The 13,963-nt window shown below is 37.8% G+C and overlaps 1 protein-coding gene across 6 annotated transcripts in view; it reads right to left on the bottom strand.

Annotated features, from left to right (window-relative positions):
* The window catches only part of MAP3K4 (mitogen-activated protein kinase kinase kinase 4), a 128,921-nt gene that overhangs the window by 12,201 nt on the left and 102,757 nt on the right, over positions 1-13,963 (bottom strand). For 3 of the 6 annotated variants that reach the window (XM_004044921.5, XM_055391398.2, XM_055391400.2), the window contains 8 exons: positions 13,548-13,709; positions 12,944-13,077; positions 12,034-12,112; positions 11,264-11,342; positions 7,968-8,064; positions 6,720-6,863; positions 3,161-3,261; positions 2,378-2,458 (listed from right to left, as the gene is read on the bottom strand). In XM_004044921.5, coding sequence (XP_004044969.2) covers positions 2,378-2,458; positions 3,161-3,261; positions 6,720-6,863; positions 7,968-8,064; positions 11,264-11,342; positions 12,034-12,112; positions 12,944-13,077; positions 13,548-13,709 — 877 coding nt within the window. The remainder of the gene's footprint in view (positions 1-2,377; positions 2,459-3,160; positions 3,262-6,719; positions 6,864-7,967; positions 8,065-11,263; positions 11,343-12,033; positions 12,113-12,943; positions 13,078-13,547; positions 13,710-13,963) is intronic. The other 3 variants (XM_019029886.4, XM_004044922.5, XM_019029888.4) reach the window with 3 other exon arrangements.

Genomic DNA, 13,963 nt, shown 5'->3' with positions numbered 1-13,963 from the left:
CTGTTCTTTTTTAAAAAATGCTGATCACTCCTACTAAAATTTTACAACCCACTAATGGTTCACAACCCATAAATTGACAACCATGGTTTGTCCACTTCTCTATGACAACACTTTTCATACCATATCCTAATTAGCTACCCAAGAGCCTATGTTTTCTGGCTCAGATGAAGAGATCCTTGAAGGCTGGGATGACTCTAAGGTTAATCTGAAAAGAGAAATTCTAAAAGATTTATAATGGTCCAGTTATAATTTCTTATTACACTCATTTGTTTAAAATATGGATCCAAATTTGTTTCCTTTACCTCAATATACAACACTGCAAATCTACCCAGCACAGGGCAAGATTTTGACAGCAGTGAGGCCGTGGGCTCCACTGACAAATATTTCTGAGAAACGCTTAAAAAAAGATTTCTCAAGATTCCCTTTTTTTTTTTTTTTTTGAGATGAAGTCTCCCTCTGTCACCAGGCTGGAGTACTGGGGCACGATCTTGGTTCACTGCAACCTCCGCCTCCTGGGTTCAAGAGATTCTTCTGCCTCGGCCTCCCAAGTAGCTGGGACTACAGGTGCACACCACCACACCCAGTTAATTTTGTATTCTCAGTAGAGACGGGGTTTCACCACATTGGCCAGGATGGTTTCGACCTCTTGACCTCTTGACCTCGTGATCCACCTGCCTTGGCCTCCCAAAGTGCTGGGATTACAGGTGTGAGCCATGTGCCTGCTTTTTTTTTTTTTTTGGAAACGGAGTTTTGCTATTGTTGCCCAGGCTAGAGTGTGATGGCACGATTTCAGCCCACCGCAACCTCTGCCTCCTGGGTTCAAGCAATTCTTCCGCCTCGGCCTCCTGAGTAGCTGGGATTACAGGCATGTGCCATCTTGCCTGGCTAATTTTGTATTTTTAGTAGAGATGGGGTTTCTCCATGTTGGTCAGGCTGGTCTCGAACTCCTGACCTCAGGTGATCCTCCTGCCTCGGCCTTCCAAAGTGCTGGGATTACAGGCGTGAACCACCGTGCCCAGCCCTTGGTCTTTAATATGTCAATGTGAACTGTAACTCTCACAAGAGAAACATAATTCCAAGTGGTTCCCAAGTTTACTTGACCACAAAGTACTTGATTTGAAAAATATGGCAAAGACCTGGTATCCGTGGGAACTGCTGATTACATGTGAGCCACTGAAGAAACTGTCTTCCTGTCACCCGGCTCAAGCCTAGGAAAACTCCCCCACTTGAACCCTCGATACACACCTACTCTGTCACCAGGCTTGTCAGTGGTTGCACCAAAGCTGTTTCTTGCTGCCATTACCTCTTTTAAATCCCACGTTAGTCCAGTATCGTATTATTTATACTGAATTTCTGCAATGGCATTTTAACCAATCTGCCCACTTTCTCCTCAATTCTGGCTAGCAGACTATACTATCTCAGCGTCTTACTCATCCCCAGCCTCCCACATCCCAAACACACCAGCTGCTCAAGAGCCTCTGGGGCTGCCCACCACCTCTGGGCAAAGCCTTCATTACTTAGGCGGTCACTGATGGCTGTCCATGATCTGATCTCCCCTCACTCTCCAGTTTCTCCTGCATTGGCATCTGCGCCCAGTGGCTCTCCCCTGTAGTCACGAGGCCTCTGGGTGCACACTTCCTTCTATTCCTTGCCTCCTGGCTTGCTGCAGACCTGCCATCCCTTCAAAGGGCCAGCCCAGTCTCCTACCTCCACAAAATCCTTCCAGACATCTCTAGGCCTTGGAAGACAAATACTCTTCTGGTCAGTCACACACAGTTCAAAGGGAAGCTGCCATGGAGTGCACTGGACTTGAGAGAAGTGCCCTCTGGTCCTCACTCTCTCATTTACTACCTTGGCCAAATTATTGGGCTGCTTAGAAACTATCATTTATAAAAAGAGAACGTCTATTTTGCCTATTGCTCAATATTGTTGAGCAAAAAAAGACATGAAAGCATTTTATAGATCATTAAATACTAGACCAATGGTTTTTCTGCTATTTGTTCTTTTGATAATATTAATCACCTGCTTCGTAAGTTCTTTCCCTCAATGTCTAATTTATGAATGGTTAGTATAATAATGTTTATTATACTCCTACCATGGACAAAAAATTATGCTAAGTTGCTTTAAGAATATAAAGATCAGTAAAACATATTATAGACCCAAAGGAGCATGTAGTTTGTTACTAGAAATAGGAAATGTACACAAACACAGTACATGATAGAAAGTGATGTCAGAGCTGTGAGATCACAAAATAGTAATGGAGGAGGCCTAATAATTCAGAAGCTAAATCAAGTTTTACCTGAAACTGCTCCCCTTGTGTGTAATCGTGTTTTTTTTTTTTTTTTTTTTTTTTTAACTTCAACACTCTTTCTCTCACCTTTACTCTGGCTGATTAGTGTCCGAAGTTCCCAACTTCTTCTTGTGGACCCACTTGAATCTCCTCTTGGATATGCTGGTTCTGCAGGAAGTTATTTTTATACAAATTAAGATTTATGAAATACATATGCTTATTTGAGAACAACTGAAAGGAAAGGTAATGGTTAAAAGCAACCTGTTCGCCTTTCTGGTTATTAATTTTTAGTGTGTTTGATGTGGGTGTGAGAAACTATCTTTGCAATCAATTCTAAAAATTGCACCAAGAAGTTAATGGGGTTACAGGATTTTAACTACACTCATCTTTTCACGAGTAACAGACAACAGAATACTGTGCAAAGAGTGGATTCCTTAGGGACTTCATTCAAGATGTCGGCTTCAGGAGCCCCAGCCCTACTCCAATGGAAGCAGCAATATGGTTCCTGAGGGCTGCATTATAAATAAAACTTTCACATACGATCAACAAACACAGTGTCACTTTTGTATTTTTTAAATGAATAAAAGTATTCAACAGTTAAAATATCTAGAATAATAATATTTTTAAAGCAACAAAAGTAGACCTATAAAATGCTAACAGAGCTAAAAAGGCATCTGTATTAAAAGGCCAATGTGCTCAGCAGTAAGTCTTCTCATAAAGCTCTGTGCTTCTCACTCTTCATTCCTTTAAAAAGGACCAAAAAAAGGAATCTTCAAGGAATCCTCATAAAGGCATTAACAACAGAAACTGGTGAACTGAGACAAATGATTAGGCTGGTTGTGAATGCAGCTAACACCTTAAAACACTCACCGTCTCGCTCCTCCGTGGGGCTTGAGTGACGACTCAGGGACCTAAACTGCAATTCAGCAGCTATGGAAGCCAATCGATCATTTTCAGGAACGCTGGAACCCCTGTTTTAATATTTTTAACAATTGAGCTATCGATTCAATATAACTTAAAATGAAAGATCTGCGAGATTTTTCTAGAGCAATAATTCTCAACTGGGGGCAACTCTGCCTGCCAGGAACAACTCTGCCTCCAGCAATGTCTTAGACACTTTTGGGAGGGTGCTACTGGCATCTAGTGGGCAGTGGAAAACGCACAGGACAGACCCACCAGAATTAGCCCCCTAAGTGAACAGTGCTGCTGTGGAGACCGTCCTCTGGAGTCTGTTAGAGCTCTAGAGTCTGGAAGGAGGGCTCCATTTTCATCTCTCCATAGCCAACACCCGAGCCTGAGAGCACCTGCCTGCATAAAACCTTGTCTTATATTAACAACAGAAATAAAAACACAACACTATTGAAATGTTACTGACGTGTGAAAAGCTCCATAACTTAAGCCCAGGGTGAATAAAACCGTTATTAACCAAATCTTGCTGATCTTTAAAGTTACTATCAAATTATATTTATGTACTTAATTACATTTAAAGTACTAAAATCATTTCATGGTCCAAAAGATTCCAAATCTCTTAGTAAGAAAATGGAAGGGAATACCTAAAGGTTTCTCAAGCGGTAGCCAAGCAAAAGTGCAAAAGAGCAGGAAGCTTAATATATTAAAGAACAAAGTTAATGAGGTGCTTTTCCAGAATAAAGTGAAATGTTCAGCAACCAGAATGAACCCATAAAGAGTAAAAATTAAAACTAAATAGGGAATGTGTTAAAATTGTAATTTGAATAATCAAAGAACCTCAAATAAATATGGCATTAGTTTATTAAAGTCATTTAGTATATATTTTTAAGTGAATGGTATAATGAAGTATGGTAGCATTTATGCTCTTATTATACATTGATAGGTTGAAGGCAACATGATCTATTGCACAGACATTTACAAATTATAAAATATGCATTTTTTTTCTGGTATTTCCCTAAGCCCTCAAATCTAGTATAGCACTTGTTAAGTCTGAAGTGATGGGGACATTTCTACTGCCATATAGTTCATAAAAAATTCAGCACTATCTGACGGGAAAACCACTGGTGTTGAAGTGAGGAAGCCTATTCCACTCCTAAGCAGCACCAAAGACCACTGGTGAGACCAAGAAGTCACTAAACACCTCTGATTCTTCCGATTTCCCACAAGTGAGACTAGCCAATTCCATGTCCTTAAGAGATTTTTGCACGGGTAAAAGGCAAGAACATATACTCATGAAGTGGCATATTGGGGAATGTTGAACGACTAGCTCTCGTGGGGGATGTCGGGGATGGGGAGGTGGGTTGTAGAGTTTGCCAATTTCTGTGGTATAACAACTTGCAAAATTTCTCAAACATTCGCCATCAGCTCTTGAGAGCCAGCAGGAGCAAGCCTCAGCAAGAGCACCACTGCAAAGTGTTTTTACAAACGATGGTAAGATAACTTAAGCCCAGAACAGATATTTCCTAGGTCAAGTAAAATCAATTAAAAATACTTATTGAAACCTCTAGGGTCAAGTGAAGTTGAACTTTGATGTATCTGTAAGACGGGCAAGGGCTACACCCCATGGCTGTGGCAGGGATGCACACACTGGTGTCATTCTGCCTCCCCGTGGCACATTCACAACCCACAGCTGTGTTGAGACACAAGCCCTTGGGTATGTGAAGTCTGCCTCGGGAGCAGTGAGCCGAATCCACCAGTGACTCACGGGCCCACGAACCAGGCTCTCTGTGAAGGCACTGAGGCTTACGCAGGGCTTGAATGCAGGAGGGAGTCTGGCAACCACCCCACACCTCTTCACGTGGCTGTGCTCTTCTCTACCTACCATCTCACACACACAGACGGTCATAAAGTAAACGGGAATCCTGTGTAAAAAATGTCCTTCAAGATACCATACTATGATACTATTAAAATTTCTAAACATCAAAGATTGTCTAAGTATGTACAAACTTAAGATGAATACTTATGAAATGCTACTGATAAGCATTTAAGATGAAATGCTGAAAAACTGCTTCTGCAAAGACTAAACTCCATGAAAAGGCTAACTGTAGTATTTAACTCTTATACTAAAATACACATACGGTACCACACTACCAACTTACAAATGCCTTAAAACACAGTGCATCAACCTTTAAAAAGAGGGAGGTCACTCCCTGTTGTCCAGCTCGGGAGCAGTCTCATGTGAACGTGGACACAGCAGGTGTGGGACGCAGGGGGCACAGGGTGGCCAATGCCCTCCTCAATTAGGACTGTGTTTTAGGCCAAATCACTTCTCTTCAGTCTGTACTGCATGAATAAAGAAGACAGTTTTGGCAGCTCTCACAGGGATATAAAAGCATATATGAAGATATTTGCCATGAAAAGCTCTAAACGTAAAAACTAGGAAGCTAAATGGGAATTTGTTCAATGTTGTTAATTTTTTTAGTTGACTGCTTAAGCTGTAAAATGCTTTGATATTTTTCAGGTTATAGACATTTCTCACTAAAATTTAGAAGTATTAATTATTTTAATGAGTGAAAAGACTGCAAATATTTGTAGAAATTTTAGACTGTTATTAAAGTAAGTGTAAAAACATTTTAGTCTGTTTTAAAATCTAAAGCCAGGCATCATCTTCCTGTTAACTCTACTATTTTCTCCTCGGGGCTGAACACAGAGCCCTGGGTTCTATCAGAGGTTGATCTTTTTAGATCACATACCCCCAACCTAAATAGTTTGGTTTGACTTGCACTGGAAGATGGGAATACTGACAGCGTTCCTCCTACTTAGGTACAAGTGTGAAATTGAGAGAGAACAACAGCTCTTCCTCCACTTAGGATAGGACAACATGATGAAATCCTCTGCCAAAATATAACCAGAATGGGAAAACCTACAAGACCCTCCTTACTTACACAAAAGACAATGGGAGACTTAATTGTTCTGGGGCTTGCCAAGTTGTCTGAGAGTTCTCTCAAGTACTGATCTATTCTCCATATGACATACAAACCCCATGAACTCATTTTTCCACTTCTATAAACTACTTCTAATCAACAATTATTTAAAATGGAGTATTTGGCTAGAAAACTGATCTTCCCAAAAAATAAAATGTTACCACATCAGATCATTAACTAGATGCCATCTTTTAACCACCTCGTGACTCCAGGCTCTGTGAGGCAAAATGCTCATGTCCCCTTCTGTTGTGGACCAGTCCTTTCCTATGATACTCCATCAAGTTATTCTCGCAAAGTCTTTAGTCATTTTGGCCAATATCAGCTCCAAAGAAATACCGACATCAGACAGTTATCTATTCATGTTGGTCAGTGCCAGAGCCTTTGGGCTGTGACAACCTGCAGAAGGCCCTAGAGCATCACTCACACACCACAGCAAAGAAGCCCAACCACAGCCGGCACACACCCTAACACTACGGTTGCTGTGTCAGCGCATGTAAGGGGTGGGAGGGTACGGGACACTGGTGGGGTGAGACTACCTGGTATCATGGGCACTGCTGATGGATTTGGGCAGCACAGAGTCACCACCAGAGGGGCTGGGCCGACTGGCAGCAACAGCAGCAGCAGCAGCAGCAGCAGCAGGGCTGCCGTGGCTCCGCGCGTCGGAAGGCATGCTCCGAGTGCTAAGACAAGAAGAAAAGCTTCAGGAACACATGTGAGAAGAGGGAACGGACTTGAAAATCGTTTTCAATTAAAAATAAAATATGGCAAGGGGGTGAAATATATTTAAAAATATAAAATGCAAATTGTTCTTTGAGATTTGAGTCTAGGTGTAAAAAAGAAGAAACCTAACTTCAAAGCTTTTCTTTTTTTTTGAGACAGCATCGCACTCTGTTGTCCAGGCTGGAGTGCAGTGGCGCAATCATAGCTCACTGCAGCCTTGACCTCCTGGGCTCAAGTGATCCTCCTTGCCTCAGCCTCCTGAGTAGCTGGGACTACAGGCGCGGACACCATACCCAGCTATTATCTTTGTTGTATTTTTTGTAGAGACGATGTTTTGCTACGTTGCCCAGGCTGGTCTCCTGGGCTCAAGTGATCCTCCCGCCTCGTCCTCCTGAAGTGCTGGAATTACAGGCGTGAGTCACTGCACCCCAGTCCCCTCAAAGCTTTAAAAAAAATAAATAACTGTGGTCCTTATCTAGCAAATATTGTCAAATAAAATTAAACTTTTAAAAAGTGATTATACAGGCGAGAGAAGGTGCTCACTACCTCAAGATGCAGAAATGCCACCACATTCAAGGCAGTTATCGTGAATGTACTATAGTTTCTGAATTCACTTAGTGTTTAAGTTGCTTTGTAATTACATATGCAGATAAAAATTGAATCTGGAAAGCTCATTCCAGTTTTTCTCCACTTTTAGTGATATTTAGTATGTTTTCAAATGTTGACTACACTATCCATATTCAAATTTGTTTTCCGAAGGTTATTTTTCAAAGGCAGGAAAGGAAAAAATGACTCCACAGCCAGAAAGCATGTAGTAGCTTAAGGTTATAAATAAGCTGAGAAACGAAGTTATCTTGAAAGGCACAGGTCTGTTTTAAATTTGCATGTCTTTTTCTTTTGCGACTAAAGGCTTCAAGATAATGCAAGTAAGAGCTTTTACAAACGTACGAACAATGCAGAAAAGGTATTTAGCTCTCAGAGCAAGCATCTAGTAGTTTCAAAAGTATGAGCATGCATATCGGAGGGCACTCTGTAAAGCAAATGACTAGATAAGCACCAAATACCTGAATCCCTCTGGAGTGGGGATAATGAGGTGTGGGTTAGGAGGGTCACTATGGCATCGAGGTACCTTCATAGGACGGGGGCTGTTCCGATGAATGGCTGCCAGCAAAAACGGCAACAAATGCAACTTGTTAATATGGTCCACAGAAAATCATCAAACCAAACAGTCAAATGGAAAATAGAATGTCACTTATTTTGGCCAATGACCAAGGTAAGTCCATTTATATAAGTAAAAAATAATATTCCATATACAAATATTATGGAAAATGTCACTTTTTAAAAGTCAGTAAAGCCCTATTATATATTAACAGTTTTCTCCATCAAAAAACATTTTTAAAAATCCTGGAGTAAAACATACATAATGTAAGCTAAACAAAGGATTTAACCCATTTTAGAGATACATGAAAATGTGGTATCTCCCTAATAAAAAGGAGTTCTTTATGTTGTCTACACGTTAAAAAGACTGTGGTCACTGGCGACATTTCAAGAGGTCCTGCCTTTGAGGTCACTGTCATTTTCCTGAGTGCATGGAGTTTTATTCAGTTCCTTTAAACCAGATCAGGTAGATTTAACTGAGTCATTTTTTTCAAGAGCATGTTTTCTTCTCTTTTTCTTTTACATATTCTGGTAATAGGTAAATATGAATAAAATTTAAAATAAAAATTTAAAACTAGATAAAATTTAAAATTAGAGATCTTACCTAGTGATTACAAATATGCTGATAATTCCACTTTCCCAATAACTAGATGTCAATATTAGTGGACATGCGTCATATTTTGCCTACTCTCCGTAACATGCTTTTCTCTTCTTCACTTTTAACACTGTTTTAACCCTCCTTAGTATTTTTTAATGTCATATTTTCTCTTCATGTTAATAATTTTAGTTTATATATGTTTTATCCCAAATAGGTTTTATCCTAAATGGAAATCCTGTTTCTTCATGATTTTGTTTCCTATTAATAAGGGGAAACAAGAGAGACAGAAGTAGTAAAAATGGAGAGATCTGAAGTTCCCTTACAGAACTTACAAAACAAAACTTAAGGGATTGTTAACAAAAAAACCTCAGGCAATTTGTGTCTCTGATTCATTATCCTAGCTATTACAACGGCAAATGGAAGAAATTCAATAGTAACAAAGGTTAAAAAAAAACAAAAGATTTGGTGAGTCTTTAATTGAGCAAAGATACTGGGAACTAGTCAAAAATTAGTAAAAATTTTCCTACAAATAAAGACATTCTGTTTAAAAAACCATGTGCACGTTTTGCATGAAACAAAACAATTATTTTAATAGTAGGTATATGTAACACTGCAAAACTTTCCACTTCATTGGAAAGAAAATTCAAATAGCTAATAAGCAAAATGGATGTTCAAATTTCACTGCTGGTAAACACTGATTATAGAGATGCTTTTCACAGCCAAAACAAACAAAAGCCCATCAAAAAATGGTAGAAAGAATTACAGTACATTCATGACGGCCACGGTGTGGCCAATGAAAAGAACAAGTGAGATCAATACCTGTTGACTTGGAGACATTTCTCCAATTGTAAACGAATCACTCTATATATGACTGTGTGATGAAATGGGCACAGAGAAAGGTACAGGGAGAATGCATTTGTGTGACTATATGAATCTATAGAAAATATGGAAGCTTACATACCAGGTTGTTATTTGTTATGTGCTTACAACAGAGGGAAAGGAAGAAAGTAAGCAACAATAACAACAAAATGACAGTTGATGTGCTCTCATTTTCATTCATTTCTTTTGTAAGAAAAGAACACAAAACCAAATGATGACCCCTGTTGCGTACGGAACACTGGAATTTACACAATGTTATTACTTATTTAATCCTCATTAGCATCCAGTTTCATTCATTAAAAAGAGAGGCTCAATGATAAATGAGCAGCCCCAGGTCAATTGCTGTCCAGGCCCCCGACAGTTCAGTTCCACTAACCCATAGTGGCTGAGAGGACAAAGGACCATGTGAGTCTCCAGAGAGCGCTATTAATTAACTGTCCCACTGCAGTTTGGAGTGGCAGGCATATTGAAAGATGAGCGACTCAGATGTTACCCGGGACTACCTTTGGATTCAGGAAGTATGAGTCATTTTTATTTTGTCTTTTGTAATCTTTTTCTACATTGATAAATTTTCTAAATGAACATCTTCCATATTTTTCTAGATACTTTTTCTATGTTGTAATTTTTCCACAATGAAAATGATTCCTTATCTAATAAAATATTTTAAAGTAATTCTTACTGAATTATCGATCATGTGTTCTTAGAGAAGTGTTTTAAGATATCAGAAAATCAAAATTATTCATAGCTTAAGCAATAACCTGATAAGACAATAGCATGTTTTATATAAAATGCTCAAATAGTTTTACAAATGTTAACTTTCATTTTCACAACGACCTTGGGAGAAAAAGAGGTATAAACTGAAGATTAAAAAACCAACAATTAAAACCCATTCTACTGAATTTTCTGCAGCTAGCAAGTACCCTATATGAAACACAGTTAGTGTTCAATAAATTTACCATTTATGAATTATATTTTGTGTAATTTAAATTGCATAAAATTTCTAAGTTTTCTTTCTTGGGTGTTTATTACTTACAAATACAGTTTTGTTTTATTTACAAACTATCTCAAGAACGGCATAAGACATAGCTTTTTTGACATATATTTTGTTTTCAACATTTCAACATATACTATAAAAGTGTTAATCATTCATTATGACTGTAAAATTGTACATAAACTGTAACCAAAAATTGTAATTGAAGTAATATATATAGCAGCATAACTTAACTTGATTTTTTAAACAGTAAAACCAAATCAGAATTTACTACAGCTGGTGGGAAGATGGGTACTTGGGAAAGCTGTGGAGAAATGGACACTGCTCTCCTCAAAGGTGAGGAACAGGCGACAGGGAAGTGATCTGCAGCCACCTGCAGCAGGGGCAGTTCCTGTTGCTTGGCAGACAACGCCCTCTTTCAGTCTTTCCTCCCCATCAGAAAAGATGGTAAGGGGGAAAAAAGAAGGGTAGTATTGGTATAGAAAAAAATGTATAATTGAATACTGCTGGCTAGTATGGAATAGCTTATGGCTGACATTTTAATCTTCCTGTCAGATTTAGAAAGGTTGCTGTGGAGTTCTGTATCTACACACCTCATTTCTGTCCCTCTCATTGTCGTTTTCCTGAATACTGTTAAAACACCTCTTGTACCATTTTAAACGACTGCAATTACAAGAGGATTTGTCCACTCAAATCATTATGTTCCAGAAGAAATGCTGTAATGGCTGTCTTACCAAGGTACAAACCTGTAACAGGACTGTGTGGTTTTCCTATGACATGGCCAATGCATTCATTCATCAAGGCTTGTAAACTCTAGAAACCAAAAGAAAATGGGAAAGGTAAAGAGAAAACATGCATACTTTCTTAATTATGTAAGTAGCACAAATTAATTTTCAGTATATTTTTAAAAACATGCTACCCAAAATATTTTCAGTTAGTTTAAAAGAAAACAGGTATAAACACAAATTGTATGTAATTTAAAATAATACAGTGTATTTCATTTTTATAAGTAAAAGCAAATTAGCTGTCAATTTCCCATAACACAATAACGTGTACAAGCAAAGAACTTTTCATGTAATCGTCTCTACTACTGGGAGAATAAAATAAATGAATTCACACTTTGAGCAATATCATGCTAATCTGATGACACTTATCAGACTAACAGTGATAATATTTAACACGAGCATGATGCTCTCAAATGATGCACACTGAGGTAAAAGAGCTAATCCTTGTTCTGCCCCAAAGCAGCAGCTATGATGGCAGTAAAAATATAAATCTCACAAATACTTTAGAAGGGCCAGGGTTTACAAACCAGACATTGACTTAGTTGAACACTAATGTTACAAAAAGAAAAAAAATCTTACTCTGCTATGAGGAGTACTTTAATTTCTCAGCATTATCATTACATGAAAAAAACCACTATTACATATAAAACATATACAACCAGAAAATAAGGAGTGACTGGCTTATTTTATAATGAAAAAAACTTTAGAATAATCCATACCAAGAAGTCATCTTCTGGTAAAGCTGAAATAAAGGCAGGTTCAATTGCTTGCAGAAAATCAAATCCTTGAGTCGCCCACCTGGTACATGAAAAAGTTCGGTAATCACATAACAACCAAGAAAATGCTGTAGCAGTTTTAGACTGTACAATACTGAAAAGTAACTATAATTACTATTTAGGACAAAACACTTTTTTTTGCTTGGGTTCAGTAAGTTTACAGTGTGACCTTTTGGAAAGGAGAATAATTTTTTAAAATTTAATTTTGTTTTGAAACCAATGGGAAGCATGGAAGAGGATTTTAGACATGATAGGTGCCATCTGTAATTCAACAATTATTTATTTGTAATTCAACAAGTATTTATGAGTTTTGTAACACAAAGTTCCTACTTTGAATCTCAGATGCAGCAAATGTGTTTTCTCTAACTTGGAGAAATTGCTTAATGACTTTAAGAAAGTGCCCCATGCTATCCCTCCATTACAAATTACAGAACACTCAGCTATTTCTCACACAGTCATGACACTTTAATAACTATGTTTACTTTAGTGGAGCTACTATTGAGCCTCACAGATGATTCACCCATTTCACCCCTGCAAATTCCAAAATGGTTTCTTAATGAATAAATTTCATGAGGGAGGAAAATACATTAGTCATCAGGAAGACTTGTCAAAGGAGAACATGAGTTCCCTTAAAGGTAACTCAAATTTGGAACAAATTTAAAAAAAAAATTTTTCCCAAGAGTTACGCAGTTTTCTCTACATATTTTTCCATTAAAAAAAACCTGATCACCGAAGAGTTTAGAGTGTTCCCTTCTGTGTCGTCTGCTCGAAAAGAATCCCACAGAACATATATGAATAAATACCACACCAAGCCCACATGACGCATTTCAGAAACATCCTACTTGGTCATTACCTGGGTCTTGTACCTCTACCACTCTCACATTTAGTCAGGACATAATTCATCCACTTCCGGGCAAAGCTTATATATTTGTCTCCTATCTTCTGTCTAAACTCCCCAGACATCAAACGAACAACTTCTTTATGATACTGTAAGAAGATTTCATGTATATCAACATTAAGGAAATGATCATTAAATAATATCACACACTATAATGCCATGTCTAAAATGTTTTCTAAAAACAAAAAGTGAAATCCAATTAAAATTTCTATATTTTGAATAGTATGAAGAATTATGGAAAGTACAGTGTTTCAAAATGCAGTTTCATAAATGTTTTACTCCTGAGTTTAAATTAAGAATGTGCTTTTATGATATAAAACATCTCTTTAAAGTTTTAAAATGTAAGTAGATGGCTGTTAGCACAAAATAAAAGTTGGACAATTACCTAACAGTTTAAAAGTAAACAACATCTCTGATATACAGCAGTGATATAAGATGATATTCTTGATTAAGCTATGATTACAATATCAGATTTACTGTAAAAGGTTCCAAAAACTTTCTGTAAGTTATCAAGCAATTACTAAATTGTACCGTGTGTTTCCTCTTATTTTGAACCTACCTCAAATCCAAAATTGTACCCCTGAATCATTGCTTCTCGGTAGTACTGTTGCAAGGTGACAGATTCAGATTCATCAACCTCAGCATCAAATTCTGATGTGAACATGTGGTCCACGCGGTCAATGGCATTGCTTATTCTGTTGCATAGCTCCAATGCATCATTCTGAAGAGTCCAAACCATGATTAATGCAAAATGAAGCAAATCATACAATACTTACCACATTTTAAAGGAAGATTTCGTTCATCATCACACAGACATTAACCACTACAAACAATTCAGCCACTTGGTAAAGGAATTACCAAATATAGAAGAAATTATGTCATTTTATTTGGCATTCTTAAATAGAAGAAAAAAATGCATTCAAAATGATACAGTCTAGTTATAATCTGCTCTTGGAATAGATGCTTTTATCTTCA

Source organism: Gorilla gorilla, chromosome 5 (assembly GCF_029281585.2).
Source record: "Gorilla gorilla gorilla isolate KB3781 chromosome 5, NHGRI_mGorGor1-v2.1_pri, whole genome shotgun sequence".
In the NCBI taxonomy this organism is placed as follows: Eukaryota; Metazoa; Chordata; class Mammalia; order Primates; family Hominidae; genus Gorilla; species Gorilla gorilla.
Note: the sequence above shows the minus strand (reverse complement) of the source record. Positions and strands in the feature narration are given on the sequence as shown.